General features: G+C 34.5%; 1 protein-coding gene across 2 annotated transcripts in view; it reads right to left on the bottom strand.

Annotated features, from left to right (window-relative positions):
* Nucleotides 1-25,537, bottom strand: part of GABRG1 (gamma-aminobutyric acid type A receptor subunit gamma1) — a 79,690-nt gene that overhangs the window by 42,689 nt on the left and 11,464 nt on the right. For both annotated transcript variants that reach the window (XM_072749091.1, XM_026016496.2), the window contains exons 2-3: nucleotides 21,170-21,318; nucleotides 3,623-3,690 (exon numbers count right to left, since the gene is read on the bottom strand). In XM_072749091.1, the coding sequence (XP_072605192.1) occupies nucleotides 3,623-3,625 (3 nt within the window). In that variant the 5' untranslated portion in view covers nucleotides 3,626-3,690; nucleotides 21,170-21,318. The remainder of the gene's footprint in view (nucleotides 1-3,622; nucleotides 3,691-21,169; nucleotides 21,319-25,537) is intronic.

Below are 25,537 nucleotides of genomic sequence, written 5' to 3'. Positions count from 1 at the left end.
CCAGGGGGGCAGAGTTGCCAGGGGGCTGCACTTGCCAAAGATGAAGACATGGGAGGGGTCTGTGGTAATGAAGGTCAGTGTCTCTTCCAGGGAGGTCATAGTGAGTACCTACCCAATTGCCCAAACCATTTCCACCAGTCATGCAGTGCCTGCTTGGCCTTTCCTTCCAAGTTACACCAGGAATTTTCATCTATCATTGTTTCTTTTTTTTTTTAAGATTTTATTTATTTATTCATGATAGTCACAGAGAGAGAGAGAGAGGCAGAGACACAGGCAGAGGGAGAAGCAGGCTCCATATAGGGAACCTGACGTCAGATTCGATCTGGGTCTCCAGGATTGCCCCCTGGGCCAAAGGCAGGCACTAAACCACTGTGCCACCCAGGGATCCCCATCTATCATTGTTTCTATACTTACTCCCCTTGTGTGAGTTTTATATATAAGGATTTTTGTTTATTTATTTGAGAGAGGGAGGGACGGAAGAAGAGAGTAAGCACCAGCGGGAGTGGGGGAAAGGGCAGAGAGAAAGGGGCAAGCAGACTTCCTGCTTAGCAGGGAGAAGTCCTTGCGGCTCCATCCCAAGACCCCAAGATTATGACCAGAGCAGAAGTCAGACTCTTAACCAATTGAGCCACACAGGTGCCCCCTCATCGCCCTTGTGTTTAGTCTCCTGTTCCCCATAATATCATCTTGGATTCCCTCAAACTCCTATTAATTTTGACTTGATTTGGAGAATTGCGATGCCCTTTAAATGTTGTATTAGCTTGTCAGAGGGTAAGCTGCTACTGTTTTATTATCCTAAGACATTTACCCAAAAGAGGAGAATCATGTAATTTCTCCAATGGTATTTTTTTTGTTCTTTTAAAATTGTTTTTTATTAATTTTTTAAAAATTTTAATTTGAAAAAATTTTTAATTTGAGTATAGTTAAGATACAGTGTTTTTTTTGATACAGTGTTATATTAGTTTCAGGTGTACAATATAATGAATCAGTGATTCTATACATTGCTCAGTGTCATACATCACTCAAAATTTCCATCAGTTGAACAGCTTTCATCCAAGTTTTATTCTTATTCAGCTTTCATTATTGTATCTGTTACTCGTTTTGAATTTAAATTCTCAAAATGTAAACTATGGAATTAATCTATTTATTGACTAAATTGTTCATGCATTCAATGTTCAATTATTGAATATCCTATTTTTTGCTAGTGACACCAAGATTGAAGTCATTAACCTAACCCTGAAAATAAGTAAGGAAAAACATATCTCATCATAGAATAGTGCTGTATTAGGTCTTATCAGCAACCTAAAGAAATATTATCTTATGAAGCCAATTTTAAAAAGAAATAACAATTTTGCATGAAGTAAAATTTTAGCTAATTAAAAAAAATAAAACCATTAAACTAATAAGTTAATTTTGTTTCTTACCAGTAACTTGAATTGTGTGAATAGTTGGGGGTGGGGGGAATTTATCCTCTTGGTTGCTTAATTACATTCAAGTCTGCTTGCTTGATTACACTCATATTCAAAGCAATTCTGTTCATTTTATGAAAACAGAATTCTAATTTTCCTGCATTGTTTAGTTAAAATAGTCTTTTATGTAAACTGTTTCTTATTAATCCTCACTATGACAATGATTCTCTTTTAATAAACATTATCAAATATTCTATGTCTTTTTTTCTTGTATGTGCTTTAGTATCACCAGTTTTAATAGCAATTTCATTCCATTAGCTTTAAAAAAAAAAAAAAAAACTATCACTGTCCGGGGTTATGAGTGTGTAGTTTGCCCTACCGGGAAAACTAAATCTTTAATACCATGAAACTTTTATGCAGGGAGATGATCATAGAAACCTCTCAGTAGCCATTCTCATCAAAGTATCTCTGGAATACTAATACAGCCTTGAATCCTAGTTCTCTTTATTTTAATGACCACGTTTTTTTAATGAATTCATTCAAATTAAAAACAAGAGCCCACGACAAAATATACAATTCAGAAAATGGAGACATCCATAAGCTCTAATGGGCTTATCTTCTTTAAGCATTGGTTAATTAGAAACTAAACATTGTAAGATTCTCCTAAGGAGAAAATTAGCATTTTAGTAATATATTACTTTATAGAGTCTCATATTTGCATAATGGTAAATTAATACCCACAGGTAGATAGAATGCTTTATCTTTACAGAAATCAGCTATTTTTTTAGGAATTCAATTAGGGCCGAGCCAATACTCAAAAATGTGTTGGAACTTTTTCCTTGGTTTCTTTGCTACTATTTTACCTCCATTTTCTTACCAACCTTGCTGATTCTTTTACTACTTCAGCATCATCTTTCAGATCCTTAAATGTATGTGTTCCTTAAGGTCTGATATTTACTCTTTTTTTCTTCTCTTCACTTTAAGATTTTTGTACCCATCTCTAAGAAGTTTAGCTAATTTCTGACAAATATCTGCTACAGCTCTGTCTCCTGAGAGCTCCTCATTTCAGATTCTCTAGTTCAACTTATTTCCAGGGCCAATTCATATTAATTTGCAATAAGGAGACAAAGATGTCAGTTATGGTGTGGCCAAAAAGCTGTCAGTACAGTAGTCAATGCAGGCAGCTGTGAAAGTTAATGACAATCATGTGAACATCATATCAAGTAAGAGAGAGGCTGAGGCTGACAGTAATACTGCCGGAATCAGCAGACACAGGCAATTGTTAGGCATGAGGGCTATTCAGTCAGATTAAAAAAAAAAAAAAAAAGTGTCTATAATAAAGGGTGATCTGACTGTTGTGCTAATGAATAAATGAAGAGAGAAAAAATCAGCAAAGTTCTGAAAATTATCTTTAGAAGGTGTTATGAGCTGAATAGTGTCCCCCTAAAATTCCTATGTTGAAGCCCTAAACCCCAGTACCTCAGAATATGAATTCTGGATCACCTCAGAATAGAAGACCTATTGCTCAGACTACAGCAACCTCTTAACTGGTGTCTCTAACCCTCTTTACTGGTCTTGTCCGTCTTCTACACTGTTGGAAGAGTGATCTATTAAAAATATACATCCACCTATGGTGCCCAACTGATGAAAAGCTTCCAGTCATTTATTTCTCTGATCCAAGGGGATTCAATCCGTACAACACACAGCTTCCTATTACAGCTGAGAATAAGGACGTAACCTTTCTGTCAGCCTCACTTCCTTACTTGCATTTTATGTGCCAGTGTTATCAAACTATGGGAAGTTCCCCGGATCTTTTCAGGTTGTTGTGTTTCTCCATGACTCCGTACATGCCCCCAGCCCCGCCCACCCCACCAATAAGTCCACTTTTCTTCTCTATTTTCTCCTCAGTCCTTCTGGTGATCTTTTTCTAGATTTCTCCAGGGATCTACTCTCAATGGATCAAGTGATAATTTTTCATCCCCTATCATAGTTCCCACCAAGCACAGCACATTGGACTAAGAGGCTACACATTCTTAGATATGAGATATTATTTAGTTCTAGGGCCTGAAGCTGGCACACAGTCATTTCACAGTTGCCCTGAACTCTCTCTCAGGATGAGCTATCAGAATTCATCACATATCCATTTTATTATTATTGAGAGATATACTCAAGAACCCTATGGCATTCAATTATTTTTAATATTCTTTACTCACCATATTTATGGGATCAACTGGTCCAATGCTGTTTACGTAAACATCAGTTTCAATTACCGTGGGCCTCACTGTAAAATATCAACACAAAGAATGGTCAAAGATCAGATCAGAGGTTGTGTTAAATCAGTCTTAGCTTTAAATAAATCTTCATAAAAAATAACATTTAGCATCTAAAGAATAAAATATTTCTCATTAGGAAATGAAAAAGCACCGATAACAAAAACACATCTTTCCAGCTTATAAATCAATCATATTTGTAAAAATTAACATTTTTAACTGAAACATTTTTTTTTAAGATTTTTTAAATTTTCTTTTATTTTAGAGGGAGAGAGAGCATAAGCAGGGGGAAGGGCAGAGGGAGAAGGAGAAACAGACTCTGCACTGAGCATGGAGCCTGACACAGGGCTCAATTCCAGGATCCTGAGATCATGACCTGAATCAGATGCTTAACCGAGTCACCCAGACACTCCTAAAAACATTTTAATGTACAACCTAAAAATGTTACAAACATCTAAATCTTTCATTAAAATTAAGAAGTTAATTCAATAAAATTGCTAATTTGCTCTCTGAATTTTGATAGAATTTGAATGGATATTAGAACCTAAATATTAAGCGATCCTACTTAATGTGTTATCAGTAGTGTGCTAGTAACTGTTGAACAGCCTTGTTCCCATGGCTGGGGGTGGGGGAAGCCCTGATTTGTAACTTTTGCTGATATCCATCGGTAAATATCCCCACAGTGGCTGATTTCAGGATTCAGATGTGAAGTCACTGAATGTAGAGTTGGGATGGTATTTAATAAGCAGCTACTGTGAGCCAGTAGAAGCATGTTCCAGCAGAAAATGGGGCTTGAAGCATGATTGTGAGGATTAAAGGAGATAATCTGTAAAGCGTCTACATTCAGGTCTGATTCTTACGAGGAGCCTCATAAATATTTGTTCTTACCTCTTTCTCCCTTGTTAACAGCATTCCTTTAGGTTGTGCATGTTGGCTCCAGAGTTAGGTGTATTTTTATCTCAATTTCCCAGAGTATATTATATAGATTTCACTATGGATTTCATCTATTGTGTTTTGTACACAACCAGTTTTGTCTTCCCAGTTAGTCTTAAACGGTATATACTGTGTATCAGTATTTTATAGTCCATCAAAAGGTACAGTGCAGGTCAGCCTTTTAAATGTTTATCCAGTGACGTGATTAACGAATACCAGCAATACTTCCATATTGGATTGTGATTTTTTGTTTGCTATGAAAAATATTTTCACGTAGTTTCTTTCATTCCCCCCGTCTCACCAAATATCATATAAAAGGGTTCATTTATTGATTTAGCAAATACTTGTTGAGGAGTGAACGTAAAGGGTTCACAAAATAGACAAGAAGAAAATCAAGAAGAAAGCCTATCATATATCTCACGAGATTGATATAGAGATAGATGGAGCAAACAAAATAAAGCAGAAAAACCGCCTTGTGGATTGGAAGCTTCAATACTAAAGTGACATGTTTAGTAATATTTACCCAGGTCTCCTTTTAAAATTTTATCTAATTTCCCGTTTCTGGCCTAATATTTATCATTGTTAAAATTCAGACACAATGTTTGACTAGCAGGACACATCTCCCTCTCTAACCATAGCTGAGCCTGGCTGTCAGTCTCTATCCAGTCCCAAGTCCCCTGTCCTGAAACCATCCAACCTGGCAGATTGCCCATGCTAGCAAGACTTCAATGGAAAACTGGAGGCATTTTGAAAAATAGTGCTTATATAATTTCAAAACAATATTTAATTTTTCCCCTTGCAATTAAAAAACAAACTACACTTGGGAAAACATGGTAACATTTACATAGTTTGGTTTTCCTCAAGTAAAGATTTTATTACATGGTATATATAGTTTCTTAGCTAGAAAAATAAATGAGATTTGTCAAAAAAAGTTTAGTATGCAGAAGTTCTGGTCTCTAGACCTAAATGATACATGACAATGTAATTCAATCTGCTAGCCAACAATTAGATTTCTTAAATAAAAGCAAGTCATATGATTTATAGAAGGCTTTATAATTTAACTTAGGCTGATGACTTTGGAGATGATTTGGTTTAAGTGTTTGCCATTTATTTCTGACTATGAATTGAAGCCAATAAATATCATATAATTAAGCTAGTTTTTGCTAGATTTATAGAATAGATTTTATGAAAGCCAATTAATAAAAAAACATTAGGTTTCTTAGTTCCATTTGTAAGTATATTTATTGCTAGTTATAAGCAATTAAGTGGAACGTACTAGACTTATTTAATTAGATTTTTTTTCAGTTCATCTGATAAATCAACAAACACTGAACATCTTTATTGTATGATAGTAAGGGCGAAAAATAAACGATTCTTGAGGGCATTTTTTAATAGGACATACTTTTCACATTTATGCTATAAAAGTTTTAGATATGAGTGATCTCTCCTGGTTTCTTTTTTTAAATATTTTATTTATTTATTCATGAGAGATGCAGAGAGGTAGAGACACAGGAAGAGGGACAAGCAGACTCCCTGCGGGGAGCTCTATGAAGGACTCGATCCCAGGACCCCGGGGTCACGCCCTAAGCCGAAGGCAGACGTTCAACCACTGAGCCACCCAGACGTCCCTCTCCTGGTTTCTTGATATTAATAGTTCCTTAACCAATCATGAAACAATTATATACTAGAAAAGTATTAACTCTTAATATAAGGGTGTGAGCCACACTGAAATATTTCGTGAGCAACAGAAACCAAGTTCATTTGAGATAGGCCAAAAGAATCACATTAGTGAGTACAGTGTAGAACATGGCTATTGATAAAAATATCCAATAAATAACTCCATAAATATATATTTGCAAACCATGAGCATTTTCTTAGTTATTATATTCCCTATTTTATAACTTTAGGCTGCTGCTATTTCATCTAGTTCTTTAAACTTCAGCCCCAAAACATGAGGAAAAATAATTCTGAAAGTGAACGAAAATATTTCAGATTAATTTTAAGACTCCAGCTAGAGATTATATGCTTCAAAATAGACTGTAAAGAGGAATACAACAGAAAACTGTCATCGTTCTTTAATAAAGACTCATTGCCACCTTTACTGATTCATACTCTGAACGATACTTGTGTGTGAAATCACTTATAATATAGGCTTCTTGGTAGAGTAAGTATACTTTCTTAGCTCTATGATTTTCTCAGCATAAAGTTTGTTCAATTGCAAGATTTTAGTGATATTTAAAAAAAGGAAACATCAGATTTCCATTCAAAAATTTAAAAAGAAACCAGAAGCAAATTGTCATTCCAGTCTCATTAAGTGACCTTCAGAAGTGGGCACAGATTATGTTTAATTCTTCAACATACTTGGAGATGAAAGATCACCTTTTTTTATAGACAGTAAACAATGATGGAAAAAGTGTACTACCAGAGCAAATTACATCTTTGATAGATGAAATGCAGGTGGAGAGGATACTGGATTATTTCTGCAAGGCCTCTTTCTGCACTGTGATTCTAAATACTTTGCTTTAAGTATCTCAGCAGAATATAAGATAAACTCTCAGTGGGAGTAAATATAAGAAAGAATGGACATCCCAAGCAACCTAAAGAAAATGAAGAGAAGAGTAAGAAGAAGCAAAAAAAAAAAAAAAAGAATTTAAAAAGAAGAAAGCAGTGAGATCAATGAAGTTTCCACACTCAGCTTCCACGTGGCTATGGCAAAACTGAAGGCAGTCAACTGTAGAAATGGGTAATCAGTTTTTAATCAGAAGATATAAAATAAAACACATTTAAAAAAAATTTTCTTCCTAATTGTTTTCAACCATGCTCTCTTAGATGACGTTCAAATTACTCTAAAATATCTTTAGCAGATTATGTAGCTTCTGAGTCACTTTTGTATATTAATTCAGATTAATTAGTTAATTAAGTTTAATTAAAAATTAACTCAGGTTGGGATGCCTAAGTGGCTCAGTCAGTTAAGTGCCTGCATTTGGCCGACACTTGGGATCACATCTCGGAATCCCAAAACAGCCCATGTCCTGGGATTGACCTTCACCTGGCTCGCTGCTCAACAGGGGGTCTGCTTCTCCCTCTCCTTCTGCCTGCCACTCCACCTGCCTGTGCTCTCTCTCTCTCTCTCTCTCTCTCTCTCTGTGTCAAATAAGTAAATAAAATATTTTTTTAAAAAAATAACTCAGGCCATTTAAAATGTTTAATCCCAGAACATATGTTTAATAGTCTTTTCTGCTGTAATAAAATAGGCATTAAAAAATAGCTCCACTGACTTAGATATTACCATTATAATACACAGACCTTGAAGGAACCATAACTAATAGGTTTTTCTTGCCCTAGAATGGACAGGAGGGGTTCTTAACCCAAAGATATCACATTTGGATCCAAATACTTCTTTCCAGGCTTTCCTAACAAAGAAATGTCAACTAACAATCACCATCTCCTTCTGCAGGTTTACATATGGATATGTAGATATTTGGATAAATACGGATGAAAAAGTACCTATGGATAAATAAGTTCTTAAGTACAGTCTAATACTTTAGCCAATAGATACCAACACAGAAGCCAGAAACGATACTAACACAAACTTTGGTTAGAAAAAAAATGCCTACAAAAAGCACTTCAACAATTAAGTCATTTATTACATATGCTCTGAGATGAACAGACAAAATGCTACTATGCATGATACATATGCCTACTTAAATTTAAATAAAAATTAATTTATTTAAAATTAAAATGTATTCTCTTAGCCATACTAACTATATTTCAAGTATTCAGTAGCCAATAACCAATTTCAAGAACTCAGTACACATATATATGACATTTTAATGTATATTTAATTATTTATTTTAATATAATATAACTTAAGTTATACATATATTTAATTAAGTATATATATTTTTAAGCATTGCAAATGTCTTCTTCGGAAAATGGAAGATGGGGCTCTCATGCTATAGTTAAACATCTCTTTAGGCAGCAGATTCAGCAACCTGTTCCTGCTCCTATATCTGATCTGGGGGAAGGGAAGCTAGAAGAAAATGATAGAATCTAAAGAAAGAGAAGCAGTGGAGCATCTGCCTACCTACTCTTTAGTAGTGTGTCTTGAATATTTTAATTTCTTGTAGGTATAATTCATATCAAAGTAAATCGACAGGCTAGAAGGATCTCACTAGTTTTGTTTGTTTTTGTTGTTGTTGTTGTTGTTGTTGTTGTTTGTTTTTTTAACCTAAGAAAGTGGTGCACTGGCAGCATGTATCTTGTAGATGAAAGGAGCTAAGGTGGGTGGAAGATAGAACCATCTAGATTTTCCATGTCAAGTAAGTAAACAGTATAAAATGCTGCCTAGGAACAAACAACAAAAACTAATCCCACCCTCCTACCCATAAAAATTGTTATTTATACAACTGCCTCTCAAAGTATATCAAGGGCCAGTTGATGTGTGTTGGAAATGAAGTGAAAACTAGAAAGACAAAGGTTTCAAAGGCACCTAATTAAATGAACACAAAGACCATCCCTCTTCGTATCTCCTGCATGTTCCTATCATGAGGAACCTAGAAGAGTTAAACAGATGGAATAGAAGAGCAGATCACACCTCCCTTCCTCACCCCACCAAGTCCCTCTATAGTGGAACTTGTCTACTCCATGTCCTAGGAGAGTGATAGCATTAATTCTGTTCAGATATTAATTTTTTTTATAAATTTATTTTTATTGGTGTTCAATTTGCCAACATATAGAATAACACCCAGTGCTCATCCCATCAAGTGCCCCCCTCAGTGCCCATCACCCAGTCACCCCCACCCCCCGCCCACTTCCCCTTCTACCACCCCTAGTTGGTTCAGATATTAATTCTTATATTAGATCAAGCTATTTGAATCACTAAAACTGCCTGGAAAGCCATAGAGTCTACCCAAAAAGATGTTAAGAAATGAAAAAAAGAAGATTCAACATAGAGTAATTGAGAAAGTTTCTCAATTCTTGAAAACTTTCTAGAATTATGCAACCTTTTAATGTTAATTTGCCATTAAGTTTAGAAGTCCTCAGTAAGTTGATTGTGTGTAAATTTTCATAGCATTAGTGAAGAGTGAAGACACTAATGAAATTTTGGACAGAAAGGAATGTCTGCAAAGATCACCTCAACAAGTGAGACATTGATTATGCATACTCTGAGGTGTCAGATAAAATGCTAATATGCGTGGTATGATTATCATGGTTCTTAGGGCATATTTAATTTACATTATTAAACAAAATGATGATGTCACAGGTGTACATGGATTTTGAAGGTCCATATCTTGCTCTGAAATAATGTACCTTAAATGCTAAATTGATGAAGTAGAACCTACACACGGAATAAAAAAGATTATACACACTGGCTTTCATTCAGCAAATATTCATTCAGCAAACAGTAAATGAAATCTTAAGTTTATGCTTCAGGCATTGTTTTAGGGATATGGTGATATCTACTTTCAGGGAACTTATTTATAAGAAGAAAACTGAGTATCAACTAATGTGAAGTATGATGAGTAAAATGGAAGTACAGATTTCTGCTTCTTATGATAAGTAATGGTAACAAATTACCCATCTCAATAAACATGACTGTATGATTTATATAAAATTTTTAAAAATTATTGAAAGAATCACACAGCAGCTAGCAAAATCAAGATTGAATGCAACAATTTCCTGGAAAGAATGTAAATGGAGTATTTGTAAGCTCTGCGTTATTCTGGCCACTTTTCCTGTTTGGTGCATTTGCTGTATTACTGCATAGAAATGGTGATTGAAAAAGGACAGTGTCTTAGAATTTGCATCTGTCTCATTGGGCAAAACTGGAGTTAAGGGCTGTCAAGACAGTCAAGACTTCCCTACATTAAAATGAACAACAGAGAATTTAATCAGACATTCTACATATAATTTCCCCTCAAGGTATTTATTAATTCCTAAATTGTACATGTGTACAGTGTGATGCTAAGAAACCAAGTATAAATCAGCTGCTAACTATCTGACATAATAAGGATTTCAGCTATTTCCACCATCTCTGGGGCCATGAAGGAAAGGGATCCCTAGTATAAACCTCAGGCTGTCAGTGAGAGACTTCAAATAGTTATGTCCTGAAAAAACAAAGTTTCACAAGAAGAAATATACCAGTTTGGGCCAAATGAAGGAGATTTTCCTTACTTGACTACCAAAACTGAATTAAAATCCTCTCTGGAAAGAAATAACATCATCTAAATTTCCATTATTTTTAATACACTCTACCAGCATTCAATAAAAAAATTAACATACAATAAATGAAACAGAGGCAAATCACCTTAAACTAAGAGATAAAATGAAAAAGAAATTTTGGGGGTGACTGGGTGGCTCAGTCGGTTTAGCGTCTTCCTTCATCTCAGCTCATGATCCCAGGGTCCTGGGATCGAGCCCCATATCAGGCTTCCTGCTCAGCGGGGAATCTGCTTCTCTCTCTGCCCTTCACTTCCCTCATGCTTCCTCTGCTTCTCTCTCAAATAAATAAATAAAATCTTTTTTTAAAAAAATAAAATTTTTAAAAAGTCACCCAAGTGATCAAGATTGTGTGATTATCAGGCTTTAAAATAATTACAGTTAATAAGTATAAGAAAATAGATTAAAATAATGCAAATTTGATAAAATTCTTAAAATACATTAAAAGTCAGATGCAAATACTACAAGTAAAAATTATTAAGAATTCTTACTACTAGTAAGAATTATAATTATAAAAGGTGTCAATAATAAAAAAATAGAATGAAACAGAAAGAAACAATTAAAATTGTATAAAAGTGTATAGATATGAGACATACTGGATGTAGAGAAAATGGCAAACATCGGCAATCGGATTCACAGAGAAATTAAGATAGAAGAAATATTGGCCAAGAACTTAACAAAAACAATCAAAGATTCCAACAAATAGATTCAAGAAGTTCTGCCAACTCTCTGAAATACCAAAAACACCTTATATAAAACTGCAGAAAACCAAAGACAAAGAAAACCTAGAGAGACAAAAAAAAAAAAAATAGTTTATTTTTAAAACAGGAACATTGTTGTTGAAAAGTGTTTTTCAAGAAGAAAAACATCAAGAAGAAAATGGAGTGAAGGCTTATAAAGTTTGGAAAGGAAACAGCAACTATCCTGGATTTAACATTCATTGAAAATACCATTCCAATGAAGGTAAAACAAAACTATTTTCAATAAAAACTGAATTAATTTTTTGCTTTGAGACTTACACCAAGAGAAATACTGCAAGAAGTATTTTCCTAAATGAAAGCAAATATGAAGAAAGGAAGAAGAACACATGGAGTCATTTCTTGGTAAATGTTAATTGCTTTTAAACACTTTAATTTCAGAATTCATGAGGTGCCTGAGTGGCTCCCTTGGTTAAGCATCTGCCTTCAGCTCAGGTCATGAGCACCCCGTGGGAAGCCTGCTTCTTCCTCTCCCTCTCCCTCTTCTTCTGCAGCCCCCCCTCCCCCGATTGTGCTCTCTCGCTCAAAATAAGTAATTAAATATCTTCAAAATAAAATAATTTTGGTATTTCAAAATACAGAATAAAAATACATGGATATAATATCTAAAAAGTACTAGAGTTTCTGTGGTAAATGGCCAGAAATGTCCTTGAATTGTGTCCTTGATAAAGTTATTGGCTTATAATTAAATCCAATAAAGTAAGAATATATATTTTAATCACTAAAAATGATAAATAATTTTATACGTAGTAAGATAAGATAAAGAGAAAATAAAACTATAACTATGTGATGAATCAAATGAGGGAAAGAATAGAGGAAAAATAAAATCTGTGTAGAGCAGATTAAGCAGATTAGAAAAACAAAACAAATATACAAGCAGTAGATTTAAAATAATATATACAATAATTATCTTAAATTTATCTGCACTAACCACTTTACTTTAAAAAAAATATTGTCATACTTAATAATAAAGGAAGTGAAATCCAAATATAAAACTTCTGTTCAATAAAATGTCATAAAAACCCTAAATTTGTATATACCTAAAATAATTTCATTATGCATAAAGCAAAAACGGAGTGAACTTAAGAGAAATACAAAAATTAATGGTTTCAGTTAGATAGTTTTTAATACAAAAACAATTTTAAAAACCCACAAAAAAGTGATATATAGATTATTTGAGCAACAAGAATAATAAACTTGATGAGAATAGTTCTTGGAGAAAATCGCTTCTCGGTCTTTTGGCTAAAATCAAGTGTTCTTGGAGAAAAATGGAATTAAGTTAGGTAATAGTAACAAAAATATATCCAGAACACAATTCAGTTTTTTAAACTAAGCATTATTACCAAGAAGTAATTATAAAGGAATAAACTGAAAGGCGAAAGCAAAGTTTAGAGAAAATTTGTATTAATCTCTTATGTCTTCCTATTCTAATATTTCCTCCAAAAATAAATAGAGTAACAAAAAGGGAAAATACAAGTGCACAAAAACTGTGGCCTCAGCATAACCTGAAGACAAAGAATGCTCAAATTCTAAAACAACTGTAAAAGATAAAACCAAAAACCACCAAGTCCTGGTTAAAAAAAAAAAAAAAATCTCTCAAGCTCTTTCTCATCTCTGTTCTAATGCAATAATTTGTGGTAAAGAAAGCAGACTAAGATAAACAGGAGAAGAGAGTAAGTTACCAAAAGTAGATATAAAAAGACAACTAGAGAGAATAAGGGTGCAATTAATCTCAAATATTTTAAAATGTGTCCAATGACAGGAACAAGAACCAACAGGAAAGGGATCTACCAGTATATGTGATGTGAAAGAGCAGTCTCCAAAATAAGTAGTTTTGGGCTGGGGAAAAATGTCAAGAAAGGAAAAAAGAAGTAGGCTTTAAAAATTGAGTGATGAGCAGGAAGAGAAGCAAAGGGGGGAATTTCATGTTCCTACAAAAAAGAGAACTAATGAATTGTAAATCATACAATCCCTCCCCTAGCATTAAACAAATATGCACCACCTACAGTGCAAATTCATTTAAATTATTTAGCTTTGCTATAAGGACCTAAAGGAACATCAATGAATTAGGAATCTTAACACAAACTAGAAACATAGTAGGAAAAAAAGGAAGAGATCCATACAAACCTGTTGCAGAAATAAGAAATCAAAACCTAGGACAAATTAATAGGGAAAATCTCTTCAAAAAATACTAACCAAAAAAAAAAAGTTGTAAGACAATAAACAGTCAAATGTATTCAACCATTTAAAGATAAGCAAAAAACTCTTGAATCAGAAATTCAGAAAATAAGTAAAGAACTGTCTTCCCCTCATCACACGCATGAAAAGAACAAGCAGGAAGAAATGACCAAAGAATTGATTGAACTTAAAAAAGAAATAGAAGGGAAAGACAAAATTATGAGGTGATCAAGAATTATTACACTAAAAAAATAATAGGCAGGGAAAAATTCAAGAAAATATAAGTGAGATAAAGAGAATTCAGAGAAAAAGTGACGATTAGAAGGCAGGCAGAGGATGATTGATTAGCATAGGTGTAACTGAAACCCATGTGAAAGAAACCTAAAACAATGGAGAGAACCAATATTCAATGCTAGAGTGGGAAGAAAGAGAAAGAAGAAAGAAAGAGAAAGAAGAAAGAAAGAAAGAAAGAAAGAAAGAAAGAAAGAAAGAAAGAAAGAAAGAAAAGGAAGGAAGGAAGGAAGAGAGAAAGAGAGAAAGAAAGAAAGAAAGAAAGAAAGAAAGAAAGAAAGAAGAAAGAAAAAGAAAGAAAGAAAGAAGAAAGAAAGAAAGAAAGAAAGAAAGAAAGAAAGAAAGAAAGAAAGAAAGAAAGAAAGAAAGGACTTAAAGGACATTGGTTATCTAGAAGAAAAGTTACTCAAAAGGAACAACTGTAAGATAATTCCTAGTATGAATGTTCAACTGAAAGAAAGAAAAATTCAAAAGGCCTCCAGGAAAAAAAAGAAAAGATGAAATAAATTATGAGGACAAAAGAATTGGTTCGGCATCAGATTTCTCTGAAATGATACACAAAGCTAGCAACTTGGAAATAGCCTGATAAATAGAAAACAGTGAAAGAAAGCCTAAGCCATATGCAGCCAATCTGTTTAAGCATCAAGTCAATGGAAAAAAGTTTTCAACATATAAAAACTTGAAAAAGCTACTAGTGTAAGACAGGACTGGTAAAACTTCAGAAAAAAATATTGATGGTAAGTATTTTACCATGTGTCAAGACAGATTAAACACTAACGATTGAAACAAGAGCCTGAAACCAATTTAAAACTTATAATTCTTGCAAAGCAAAAAATAGGTGGACTAAAAATCATAGGGCAAAGGAGAGGAAAATAGAAAAAGCTCACTGTTCTATGCATAGTAGATGAGATTTCAAGGATACCAGTGACAGCTGATAATCAAGAGCAAAAGGTTAAAAAAAAAAAAAAAAACAGGGACTAATGCTATGAGGGAAGTTAAAAATACAAAGGCGAACCAGAACAAAAACATAAAATTTCCAAAATACTAAACCAAAAGTATTATCAGTTAAAGTGCAAATAACCCACATCTCACACAGAAACATGGCAAATATAACTAAAATATTACGGAAGTGTTGAGAACAAACCCATCAGTTATACGCATAAATGAAGCAGAATTAATTTGCTATTAAAAGAAAAAGATCTTTTCATTTTAGCTCACAAAGCAAGACCTAATGATATGCTGCATACAGGAGGCCAGATAAAATGAAGTGATTCACAAAGGCAAAAATTAATGGGGAAGGCAAAAAGATACCAGACAAATGTAAATAATAGAAGCAACAGGAAATCATACTTTCGGTGAAGCCTAATTTAAGCCAAAAAGCTTTACTTTTTTTTTGAGATTGTATTTATTTATTCATGAGAGACACACAGAGAGGGGCAGAGACACAGGCAGAGGGAGGAGCAGGCTCCCTGTAGGAAGAGCCCAATGTGGGACTGATCCTGGGACCCTGGGGTCATGACCTAAGGCAAAGGCAGATGCTCAACCACTGAGCCCCCCAGGGGCCCCTAAATGTGACAAATAAGATCTCTTTTTTAATGTTTAAAGCCACAAGTCATTATGAAGATATTACACAAAATACTTACAAACCAAATAACAAAGCAGCTACTTTTATAAGGCAAAATCTACAAAAGAAGCAAGGAAACACGGTCAGTAACAGGCCAAAAACTTAGAGTGAAAAGAAATCATTAAATTCCCAGCTCAAAAACTAGAAATACAAGAAAAAGTAAAATGAAATTAAATACAATGAAGGCTGTAATAAAGACAAGGTAGAAATTTTGAGAAAATTAATACAAAAACTATAGAACTCATGGATCCTGGGCTTTGGCGGACATTAGCAAATTAGAGGAAAACACTATTTCAATTTTCTTGTCCAAAAAGGGGGGTAATTATATAAAATATAAAGTAAGAAATTACAAAAGCAGAAGTAAAGTTTGAAACGGGAGACATTTTTTTAAATCCTAAGAGACTACTTTGAAAACTTCTTTGCAAATAAATTTGAAAACAAAGATAAAAGGACATTTTTTTCTTAAAGAAACACAGAACAACAAAATTGATCCTGACAGAATATAAAGTATGAAAAGACCAATTTCCATAGGAAAACAAGGTGATTATTCCCAAAACGGGAGACCTGGATGGTTTTACAATGGAATTCAATCAAATCTCAAAAGCCAGTTGTCACTAAAGATCTATAAATTGCTAGACCTGGGGGTCCCTGGGTGGCTCAGCGGTTTGGCGCCTGCCTTTGGCCCAGGGCGCGATCCTGGAGACCCAGGATCGAGTCCCACGTCAGGCTCCCGGTGCATGGAGCCTGCTTCTCCCTCTCCCTGTGTCTCTGCCTCTCTCTCTCTCTGTGACTATCATAAATAAATAAATAAATAAATTTTAAAAAAATAAATAAATAAATTGCTAGACCTTTGAGAATAAAGAAAAGCTCCCTATCACGAAACAAATATAAAAAGGATATCTAAAAAAGATGAAGACACGTCTCAACTATAAGGTGAAACATGAATATCATTCATGAATACCAATGCAAAATACTAAATAGTACACTAGCAAATTGAATCCAACATCTCACTAAGTATATACTATATCATGGCCAAGGGGGCTTCATTTCAGGGTGCAAATGGTTTCAATTAATATTATACACCATATTAATGGATCTACAGAGGAAAAAATATAATTCCAGAAATGCTAAAAAAGCCTTTGACAAATTTCAATTCCAATTCCTGATTCAACAATAAAATCAAGAAACTTGAGGGATAATTTCTTTTTTTCCCCCCGAGGGATAATTTCTTAATGTGAATCTTTATATGCCAAAATATTAGTCATTTCTAACAAGATCTAGAAAAAGGCAAAGTTACAATTTCTACTATTGCTCACTATTACACTAGAGATATTAGTGAATGCTATTAGATAAGAGATATCAATTAGTTGCATGTGAATTGGTAAAGAAAAAAATAGGTTTGTATATATGATAGGATAGTATATATTGAAAAGTCAGACAATGCTTAACCCTAAAAAAAAAAGTCAGTAAGCAGCAGGAGGGTAGGAGGATATAATATAAGCATTCATAAATCATTAACATTGACACACAAACCCAATAGCAGTCGAGGACATTATAGTTGAAAAAATACCCTTTACAACTGGGAAAAAATTAAATACTTAGGACTCAATTTTAAAAATACGAAAAATCTGTACGAGGAAATCTTTAAAATATTTCTGAAAACTATAAAATAAATATGAAGAGGGATGCCCAGGTGGCTCAGCAGTTGAGCACCTGCCTTCGGCCCAGGGTGTGATCCTGGAGTCCTGGGAACAAGTCCCACATGGGGCTCCCTGCAGGGAGCCTGCTTCTCTCTCTGCCTGTGTGCCTGCCTCTCTCTCTGTGTATCCCACATGAATAAATAAAATAAAATCTTTAAAAAATAAAAATAATAAAATAAGTATAAAGAATAGGAAAGACAGCCAATGTTCCCCTATTAGATGACACAGTGTTATGAAGATGTTAGTTCTCCCAAAGTTAATTTACAAATTTAACATAATCCCAATAAACACACAAACAAGTTTTGCAGGGGTTTTTTACCGGGCTAAATTTATTGATAATAAAGCCCATATATTGTATTTTAAAATGCAAAAATAGGGCACCTGGATGGCTCTTTTGGTTAAGCATCCAGCTCTTGATTTTGGCTCAGGTCATGATCTCAGGGTCTTGAGATGGAGCTCCACCTGGAGCTTGGCCCTAGGTGGGAAACCTGCTTAAGATTCTCTCTCTCCGTCTGTCTACCCCTCTGTCTACCCCTCTGATCCCCTCTATCCCTCTCAAAATACAAAACAAAAACAAAACAAAAGAAAAGAAAAAGAAAGAAACAGCAAAAGTAGCCAGAAAAACTGAAAGGAAAAACAAAACAAAATGAAAATATGAGGTGGAACTCACCTTACAAGACATTAACACAAAATGTTTCAGCCTCAATGTACTATTTATTGAATCTCTACTATTACTATAGTGTGGTGACAAATAAATAAAAAACAGATGACAGAATGGAACAGAAAGATCAGAAATAACCAAAGTTCACAAGAAAATGTAATATATGAGAAAGTGGGTGTCTCAAATAACAGAAGCAAAGATTGATTTCTTTCAGAAACGATGATGAGCCAACAGAAAAGCCATTTGGTAAAGAGAAAAATGAGATTCATACTTCATACTATACAATAAACTCCAAGTGGTCTAAGGAATCAAATATAAACAAATAAAACAATGCAAGTACTAAAAGCAGACATGGATGATTCCATTTAAAGTGGAATATAATCAGTAATACTTGAGGCAAACAGTATTAAAATAAATAAAATAGCCATTGAAGAGAATAGGAAAGATAAGAACCTAAGTAACTTTGTTGAATATTATTTGAATTATATTCTGTAAGGCTAAAGATGAAGATAACTGTACTTCAGTATTTTATTCTAGTTAATTTGTTTTCATAGACAAATGATGTTAAAGTTTTAGAACTACATTTTGTATTTGCTGCAATTTTTTTAAAAAATAAGAAAACATACTATGGGTGAATCAGAGCCAGGTACCTGACTGTTAGAAAAAAAGAAATGACAAATAAGGAAGGAGGAAATGGAACGAACTACATTGTGTTTAGTTCGGAAGCAGAACTATCAGTATGAACTCATGGTTTATGATACATTTAAAAAGGGATATTAAACTCTAAATGCCTGTGTGTTTATATAACGTATGTTTTCTACTTCTGCTCACTGAAACAGTTAAGAAGCAATAACACCCAATATTAATGAATATACCCAGTGCCCCGATCTTTAAGTCTAAATACCTTGGAGAAATGGTGAATTTTATTGTTTCGGATCAAGAAGAGTCTGGAATATCTTACTTTGTAAGGATGTGATCAGAAAATGATGGGGACGTACGGAAGGACCCAGAAGCCAAAATATAGGAAGCCCCAGTGCCAAATTTATTTTGAACAACAAAATAAATAATGATAGTAATGGGTTATAAGCTACAAAATAAACATATGTGTAAGTCTGCACTGAGGATAAATGAGTAGATAAATAAATGGAGGATAAGTTATTGCTCTTCCTTAGAGCAGGATTACAATTAATATGTGTCGAATGAGTCACCTTTTGGCAAACAGCACAGGAATGCTGCTACAGAGAAGAATTGCTGGATGCTAGCTCAACAAACAAACATGTGCTAAGAAATGTTTGCATAGTTTGTCGCCCTGACAGTATCTCCTCAAAACACGTGTATTAATCCAGGAGAGGAAAAATAATAACTTTACAGTGGAGAAACCTAAAAGAAACCACACTAAACCAAGTGATTAAAATTAACAGCACCAGCAAAGAGATATACTAACATCATGTTCCTCCCGATAAAACGCACGGAAAGGGCACAACATCCCTACTGTGTTACTCTTTGCAAAAATGTGTGAACTCAGTGGAATAATGAAAATACCAGACAAACAGACAGACATTCCACTGTCCGGTACTCTTTAAAGTTGTCAAGTTGATAGAACAAACAGGAAAATAGAAATTACGTTGAATTGGAGGAAAATAAGGAGACATGCGAACAAAATGCAATGTATGATCTTGGTTGGAGTTCTGAAACAGATGGAAAGACATTAGTGAGGCACCGGCCATGATTTGAATAAGGTTTGTAGATTTGTTACTAGCATTCTATCACTATTATTTTCTTGATTTAGGTAAGGTTTTCTATGGTTATGTAAAATGTTAACATTAAGGTTAAAGGGTTTATGGAAATTCCACGTATGGATACTATTTTATGAAGTCTAAGTTTTACCTTAAAATTAAATAATTAAAACAGTCTTAGAAAACACCAAATTGCATATGAGGAAATCAGATTAACATAATAAACCAAATGTTGTAAAACAATTAAATTTAAGAAAATTTAGGGGGCCCTGTGGGCAAGCTCAGTTAGTTAGTGGCTGGCCAACTCTTGGTTTCCACTCAGGTCATGATCTAAGGGTACTGGGATTGAACCCCATCACCCCACCTTGCCCTGGCTCCCATGCTCAGTGGTAGGCTGCTTGTGGATTTTCTCTCTCTCTCCCTCCCTTTGCCCCTCCCCTGTGCACTCACTCGCTCTTTCTCTCTGTCTCTCTCTCTCTCAAATAAATAAATCTTCAAAAAAATTAAAAAGAAGAAAATTTTCAACCGAGAAAATTGACAAAGCCAAATTGATAAATTTCACAAGGCTTCTGTAGGCAAAATAAATATGCAAAGTAACTATTCCTTCTGTATACTGCTAATATAAAATTAGAAAATAAATTTTTAAAAATCCATTTACATTGGCAACAAAAATTCCAAATATATAAAATTAAATTGAGCAAAATATATTCAACTCTTCTTCACAGAAAACAATAAAAAATATATATAAATAGAGAAATACATGATGTTCATGAATTTAGTATAGCAAAAATTCAATATGGCAATGATTTCAATTTCCCCATATTGACCATAGACTTAAAGCAATCTCAGTGAAAATGTTGACTGGAAAAAAGTAATGTTGACTGGTTATAATTTTTGTTTGTTTTTAATAAGTCATGGGGGGTGACTTAGAAGTTAATTATTATAAAAATTATACATAAATACAAAGGACCGAGAAAAACAAGTAGAATTACCTCTACTATAACCGGCTTATAATTAATTAAAACAGTGCTGCGCTGGCACAAAATTAGAACCCTACTTTAGCTTTCAAATATTCTCTTTTATGGAATACCTCTCAGCTTTTCAAGCCATTTTACAAAACTTTGCTGTTGTATCTTTTATTGTAACAGCTACAAAATGATTACATAAAAATATATATAAAGTATTTATATGATATGCCTTTCCTCCCACATCAGACTATGACCAGTGCCAATTTAACAACAAGGGCCAATTTAACTAATAATCATCAAAACTAGCTGTCTCTGACATACATCAGACACTCAAGGAATATGAGCTATATGATTAAAATGACATTAGTAAATAAGATTTTCATAGTCACTGAAACCCCAAACAGATAACTCAAACTTACCTCCTATATCTGGGCGAAGTTTGTTGTCATAGCCTTGAAGCAAAGAGTTGAGAATTTGTGTTATATCTCCTTCATGAATCTTTGGTGCCAAGACCCAAGTTTTGTTCACTGTTAAATCCTCATCATCTTCGTCATCCACTTTATCAACACTAAATAATTAAAAAAAATTGATAGAAAGTTCAACCAAATTCTGTATTGAAAAACACAGCTGAAGTTTATCGTAATTCTTATCATTTTTTTGGGAAGTAGTAAGAGGAGAAAAAGCATTAATGACATTTTACATTCAGTAAGGCTCATGCTTTCTTCACATGAATCATCTTGATATAATAATACTCAAAAATTAGGAATGCAGTACTGCAAATGTAACACATAATACTGAAGAAATAAATTGAATCTTGGCCACCACAGTTGTCCTTAAAGGCTATTGGAATTAGGCACCAAAAATGTGAATGGAGGTCGAGATGTGTGCAGTACACGATCTGCACAACTGTGTGGGGTGACTCTAAACCACCACACCCAAAAATACAAAATTAAAAGGTAAATAAATACAGGAAAAGTTGTAAGAACTAGTGAGATATTTAAAAATGCATGTGTAGACAAGAAGAATAAAGGAAAAAGTATTGAACACATCTACACTTCTTCCTTCCAATTCAGAAGAACCCAGGCATCATATTCCAAGAACTTTGTCAGAGATTGTCTTGTCATCAAATCATGAATGGGTTGCTCAACTCATATGTAGAATATAAGAAATAGTGAAAGGGATTATAAGGGAAAGGAGGGGAACAGAATGGGGAAAATTAGAGAGGGAGACAAACCATGAGAGCCTCCTGACTCTGGGAAACAAACAAAGGGTTGCGGAAGTGGAGGTGAAGGGGGATGGGGTAACTGGGTGATGGGCACTGAGGACAGCGCGTGATGGGATGAGCACTGGGGGCTATACTATATGGTGGCAAATTGAATTTAAATTTAAAAAAAAATTTAAAAACGAATGGGTTGCTCACCTGCCACATATACAGAGAGGGGCATGACTATCAAGTTTTATGAATAGAAGTGAGACTTTAAAAAATCAAGTAACACCATCACCTCTATTTTGCAAATGAGAAAACTTGGAGACGGTAGGGAATTAGCCAATGCACAAACTCACTTATTAGCAAAACTGAAAATCAAGTCCTAACTCTCCACTTAATGCTTCTCATTATACCCCCGGGTTTAGCAAGTGTATGGATTCAGCTTAACTCTGCACTGTGGTAGAAAATGCAGCAAAATAGATGTTCACCTACAGTTCATCAAAAGTAACAAACTTCTCCTTGTTACTCTTAAAGAAGGCCATCGGCAAATGAGTGTGAACATCCTGGACTAACATCCGGGTGTTACTCTACTCAGTCCTCCAGTGAAAAAGGGTCCAAAAACTAAAACACTTACGTTGGTGAAATCAGGCAAATCCAAAAGTACATCAGTTATTTCCATATGTTTCAGAGACAGGCTTCCCTCTAGCAGTAAATATGCAAATGTAATTCAATATCTTTAGTTGATTTTTCTACACTATCCATTTAGATCTCTTTTGCTTTGGGCCTAAAACATCTTAGCTACTGCAGCCCTCACCCTTTTATCCTTTTTAAAATATTTTTTCAGGGGCCCCTGGGTGTCTCAGTCAGTTAAGCAGCCGACTCTTGATTTTGGCTCAGCTCATGATCTCCGGGTCCTGAGACAGAGCCCTGCATCACGCTCCCGGCTCAGCGGGGGAGTCTGCTTATGGATTTTCTTCCTCTCCCTCCGCCCCTCCCTCCACTTGCATGCAGTCATGTGCTCTCTCTTTCTCTCTCTCAAATAAATGAATCAATCTGTAAAAAATTTTCCAGTTTTATTGAGATATAATTGACATATTATAGCATAAATGTAAGGTGTACAACAGAATGATTTGAGATATATATATATATATATAGCAAAATTATTACCATAGCTTAGTCAACATCCACCCTCTTTATCCTTAATGAGTACAAATTAGCATTATAAATTAAAACATCACCTTTAAAATACCTTCTACCTCATTTCTTCTCAGGAGCAATTCTATTGATAATTATTATCAACAGATAATGGTCCGGGCTTTTATTCTCGATATTTCTTCTCTCCTTCTTGTCAGAATTATACTTTTCACTCCATTGATGTCTAATTTGGTCACATGACCCGAAATGCTCCTTCCTTGCAGGAGCATGATGGGTCCCTGTTCTACTGAACTCGGATGTGGCCCTGTGAGATTCCTGTGATTCGCTTTGGCTAATGGAGCAGATGTGACACGCATCACCACCGAGAAGAAGATCTCATGTCAGTGCACAGTTCACCGTATCTCTCTTGTCCTTCTGCCCAAAGACCAGCCAAACCCAGGGGCTACACCATTACTTCACTCTCAGAGTGAAGACAACACGGACAGGGCCATGTCCATCATAGGCCATGTAGCCTGACAGAGAAAGAAACATTTGGTCTTGTAAGTCATTGAGATTTGGGGGTAGCTCACTACACAGTACACAACTTAAATTCTCATGTGAACCCCTATGGTACATTTAGTTAACAGGTCTTTAATGAAGAGCTTATTTCCATTAATCGTGTTGCCGTGTTTAACTTCAAAAAGTATATACTACTGAAGTACTGAAGTATGGTCATATGATTTCTTTAAGATAATTTCTTATTTCCTCTCAATAAAATATACACATACACACCCATTCATTCATAAACTAAGGCGCCAAAAATACTGAAGTATTAAGAATCCTTGCTGGCGTGTCCTCCAGGAAAGTTAGCTTATCTAATTAGAATTGCTAACCCATAGGCAACAACCCAGATTTTAGAGCATCCATTTAGCTTTATATTCCAGTTTTATAGAATGAAACATCTGGTGGTTAGAGGCAGGCCACTGCACATATAAGCAGTTGATCTTTCTTTGAAACATGATTATAGTCAAATGGAAGTTTCCAGAAAAAAAAATAAAAAGCTTTTTTTTCCTATTTTTTTAACAGTAGCAACTTCCTGATAATCCAAAAGCACATGCTCATAGTGATGTAAGGTCCCCCTTTTCCCAGCTAGCTCAGAGGTAATGTGAGAATCTCAGCGCCACCACAAACCTAACTGTCCTCATTTTTGGCAATAATAGAAAGGAAATTTCATTATAATTAATTTTTCTACATCTTCCCTCCAAGCTTTCTAAATTACTTTCAGAATATTCATTAATTATATTAAGATCTTAGTGGTTATTATTTTGGTGATTAAAAAGTACTTGTCACAATTTTAAAAATAGTTCACATGGTTTATCTGATGTCTCCATATCCTTCAGAGGCTGAATGATTTTTGTGCTGTTTATATACATTGAGTGACCATTCATTTTTGGGGAAAGAAATATGATTTTCTCAGGGAACACGGAGACTTTCTTGACTCCGGCTCAGCACTTCTTTGAAATAAGTTGAATAAGTATAGTTTTATAATTAATGGAAATATATTTAGACCCCTGAATATAAACTTTTAGTAGCTGTTATTTTAAAGATTAATGTTTTTATTGTTATTATCAACCACTGAGTGCCTATAGTGCACCATTAAGTTCTCACCATGTTTCAGGAATTCTGTGCTAGGTTCTTTCCACATTTTATGTCATTTGATCCAGAGTAATCCTGTGAAATAAATATTAATATTCCTGCTTTACAGATGAGAAAAAAATAGATTTATAGAATTTCCAGGATGCACCCTATTAAATAATAGAACCAGGAAGATTAACTTAATTTGAAGATTGTTTTCTGTCTCTCTTTTTTAAAAATTTTTTTAGAAGTTTCCATTGGATCATCTCATTTTATCTTTATTAAAAAATCCAGGGTGGTTGGGCTGTGAGTTTTCTAATTCATAAGAATGTGGCAACAGTTATGGTAGGCAATTAGTACCTTTGGACTGTGCATGGATAGGATGCTAGGCTCCATCCTCGAATTCCAAAAGGCTAGAATAATCATTTCAGGGAATCACACACACATTCTCTGATAAAAAAGACTTTCTAATGTGTGCTAAACTTCCATGTGCAATGCTTTAGTTTTATAGAGGAAATATCAGGTACTACCATCTGAAAATACAAAGTTGTATTCCTAATCTAGATGATCTATTTTTTTTTCTAAAGATTTCTTTATTTATTTGAGAGAGAGAAAGAGAACAACAGAACATACAAGCTCGGGAAGAGACAAGAAGAGGGAGAAGCAGACTCCCCGCTGGGCAGGGAGCCTGATGTGGGACTTGATCCCAGGTCCTGGGATCATGACCTGAGCTGAAGGCAGACGCTTCACCAACTGAGCCACCCGCGTGCCCCTCTCTTTGTTTTCTAATAAAGGAGAAAACTACTTAAAC

This window comes from Vulpes vulpes, chromosome 2 (genome assembly GCF_048418805.1).
Source record: "Vulpes vulpes isolate BD-2025 chromosome 2, VulVul3, whole genome shotgun sequence".
In the NCBI taxonomy this organism is placed as follows: Eukaryota; Metazoa; Chordata; class Mammalia; order Carnivora; family Canidae; genus Vulpes; species Vulpes vulpes.
The sequence above is the reverse complement of the archived record's forward strand: the minus strand, read 5'-3'. Positions and strand labels throughout refer to the sequence as shown.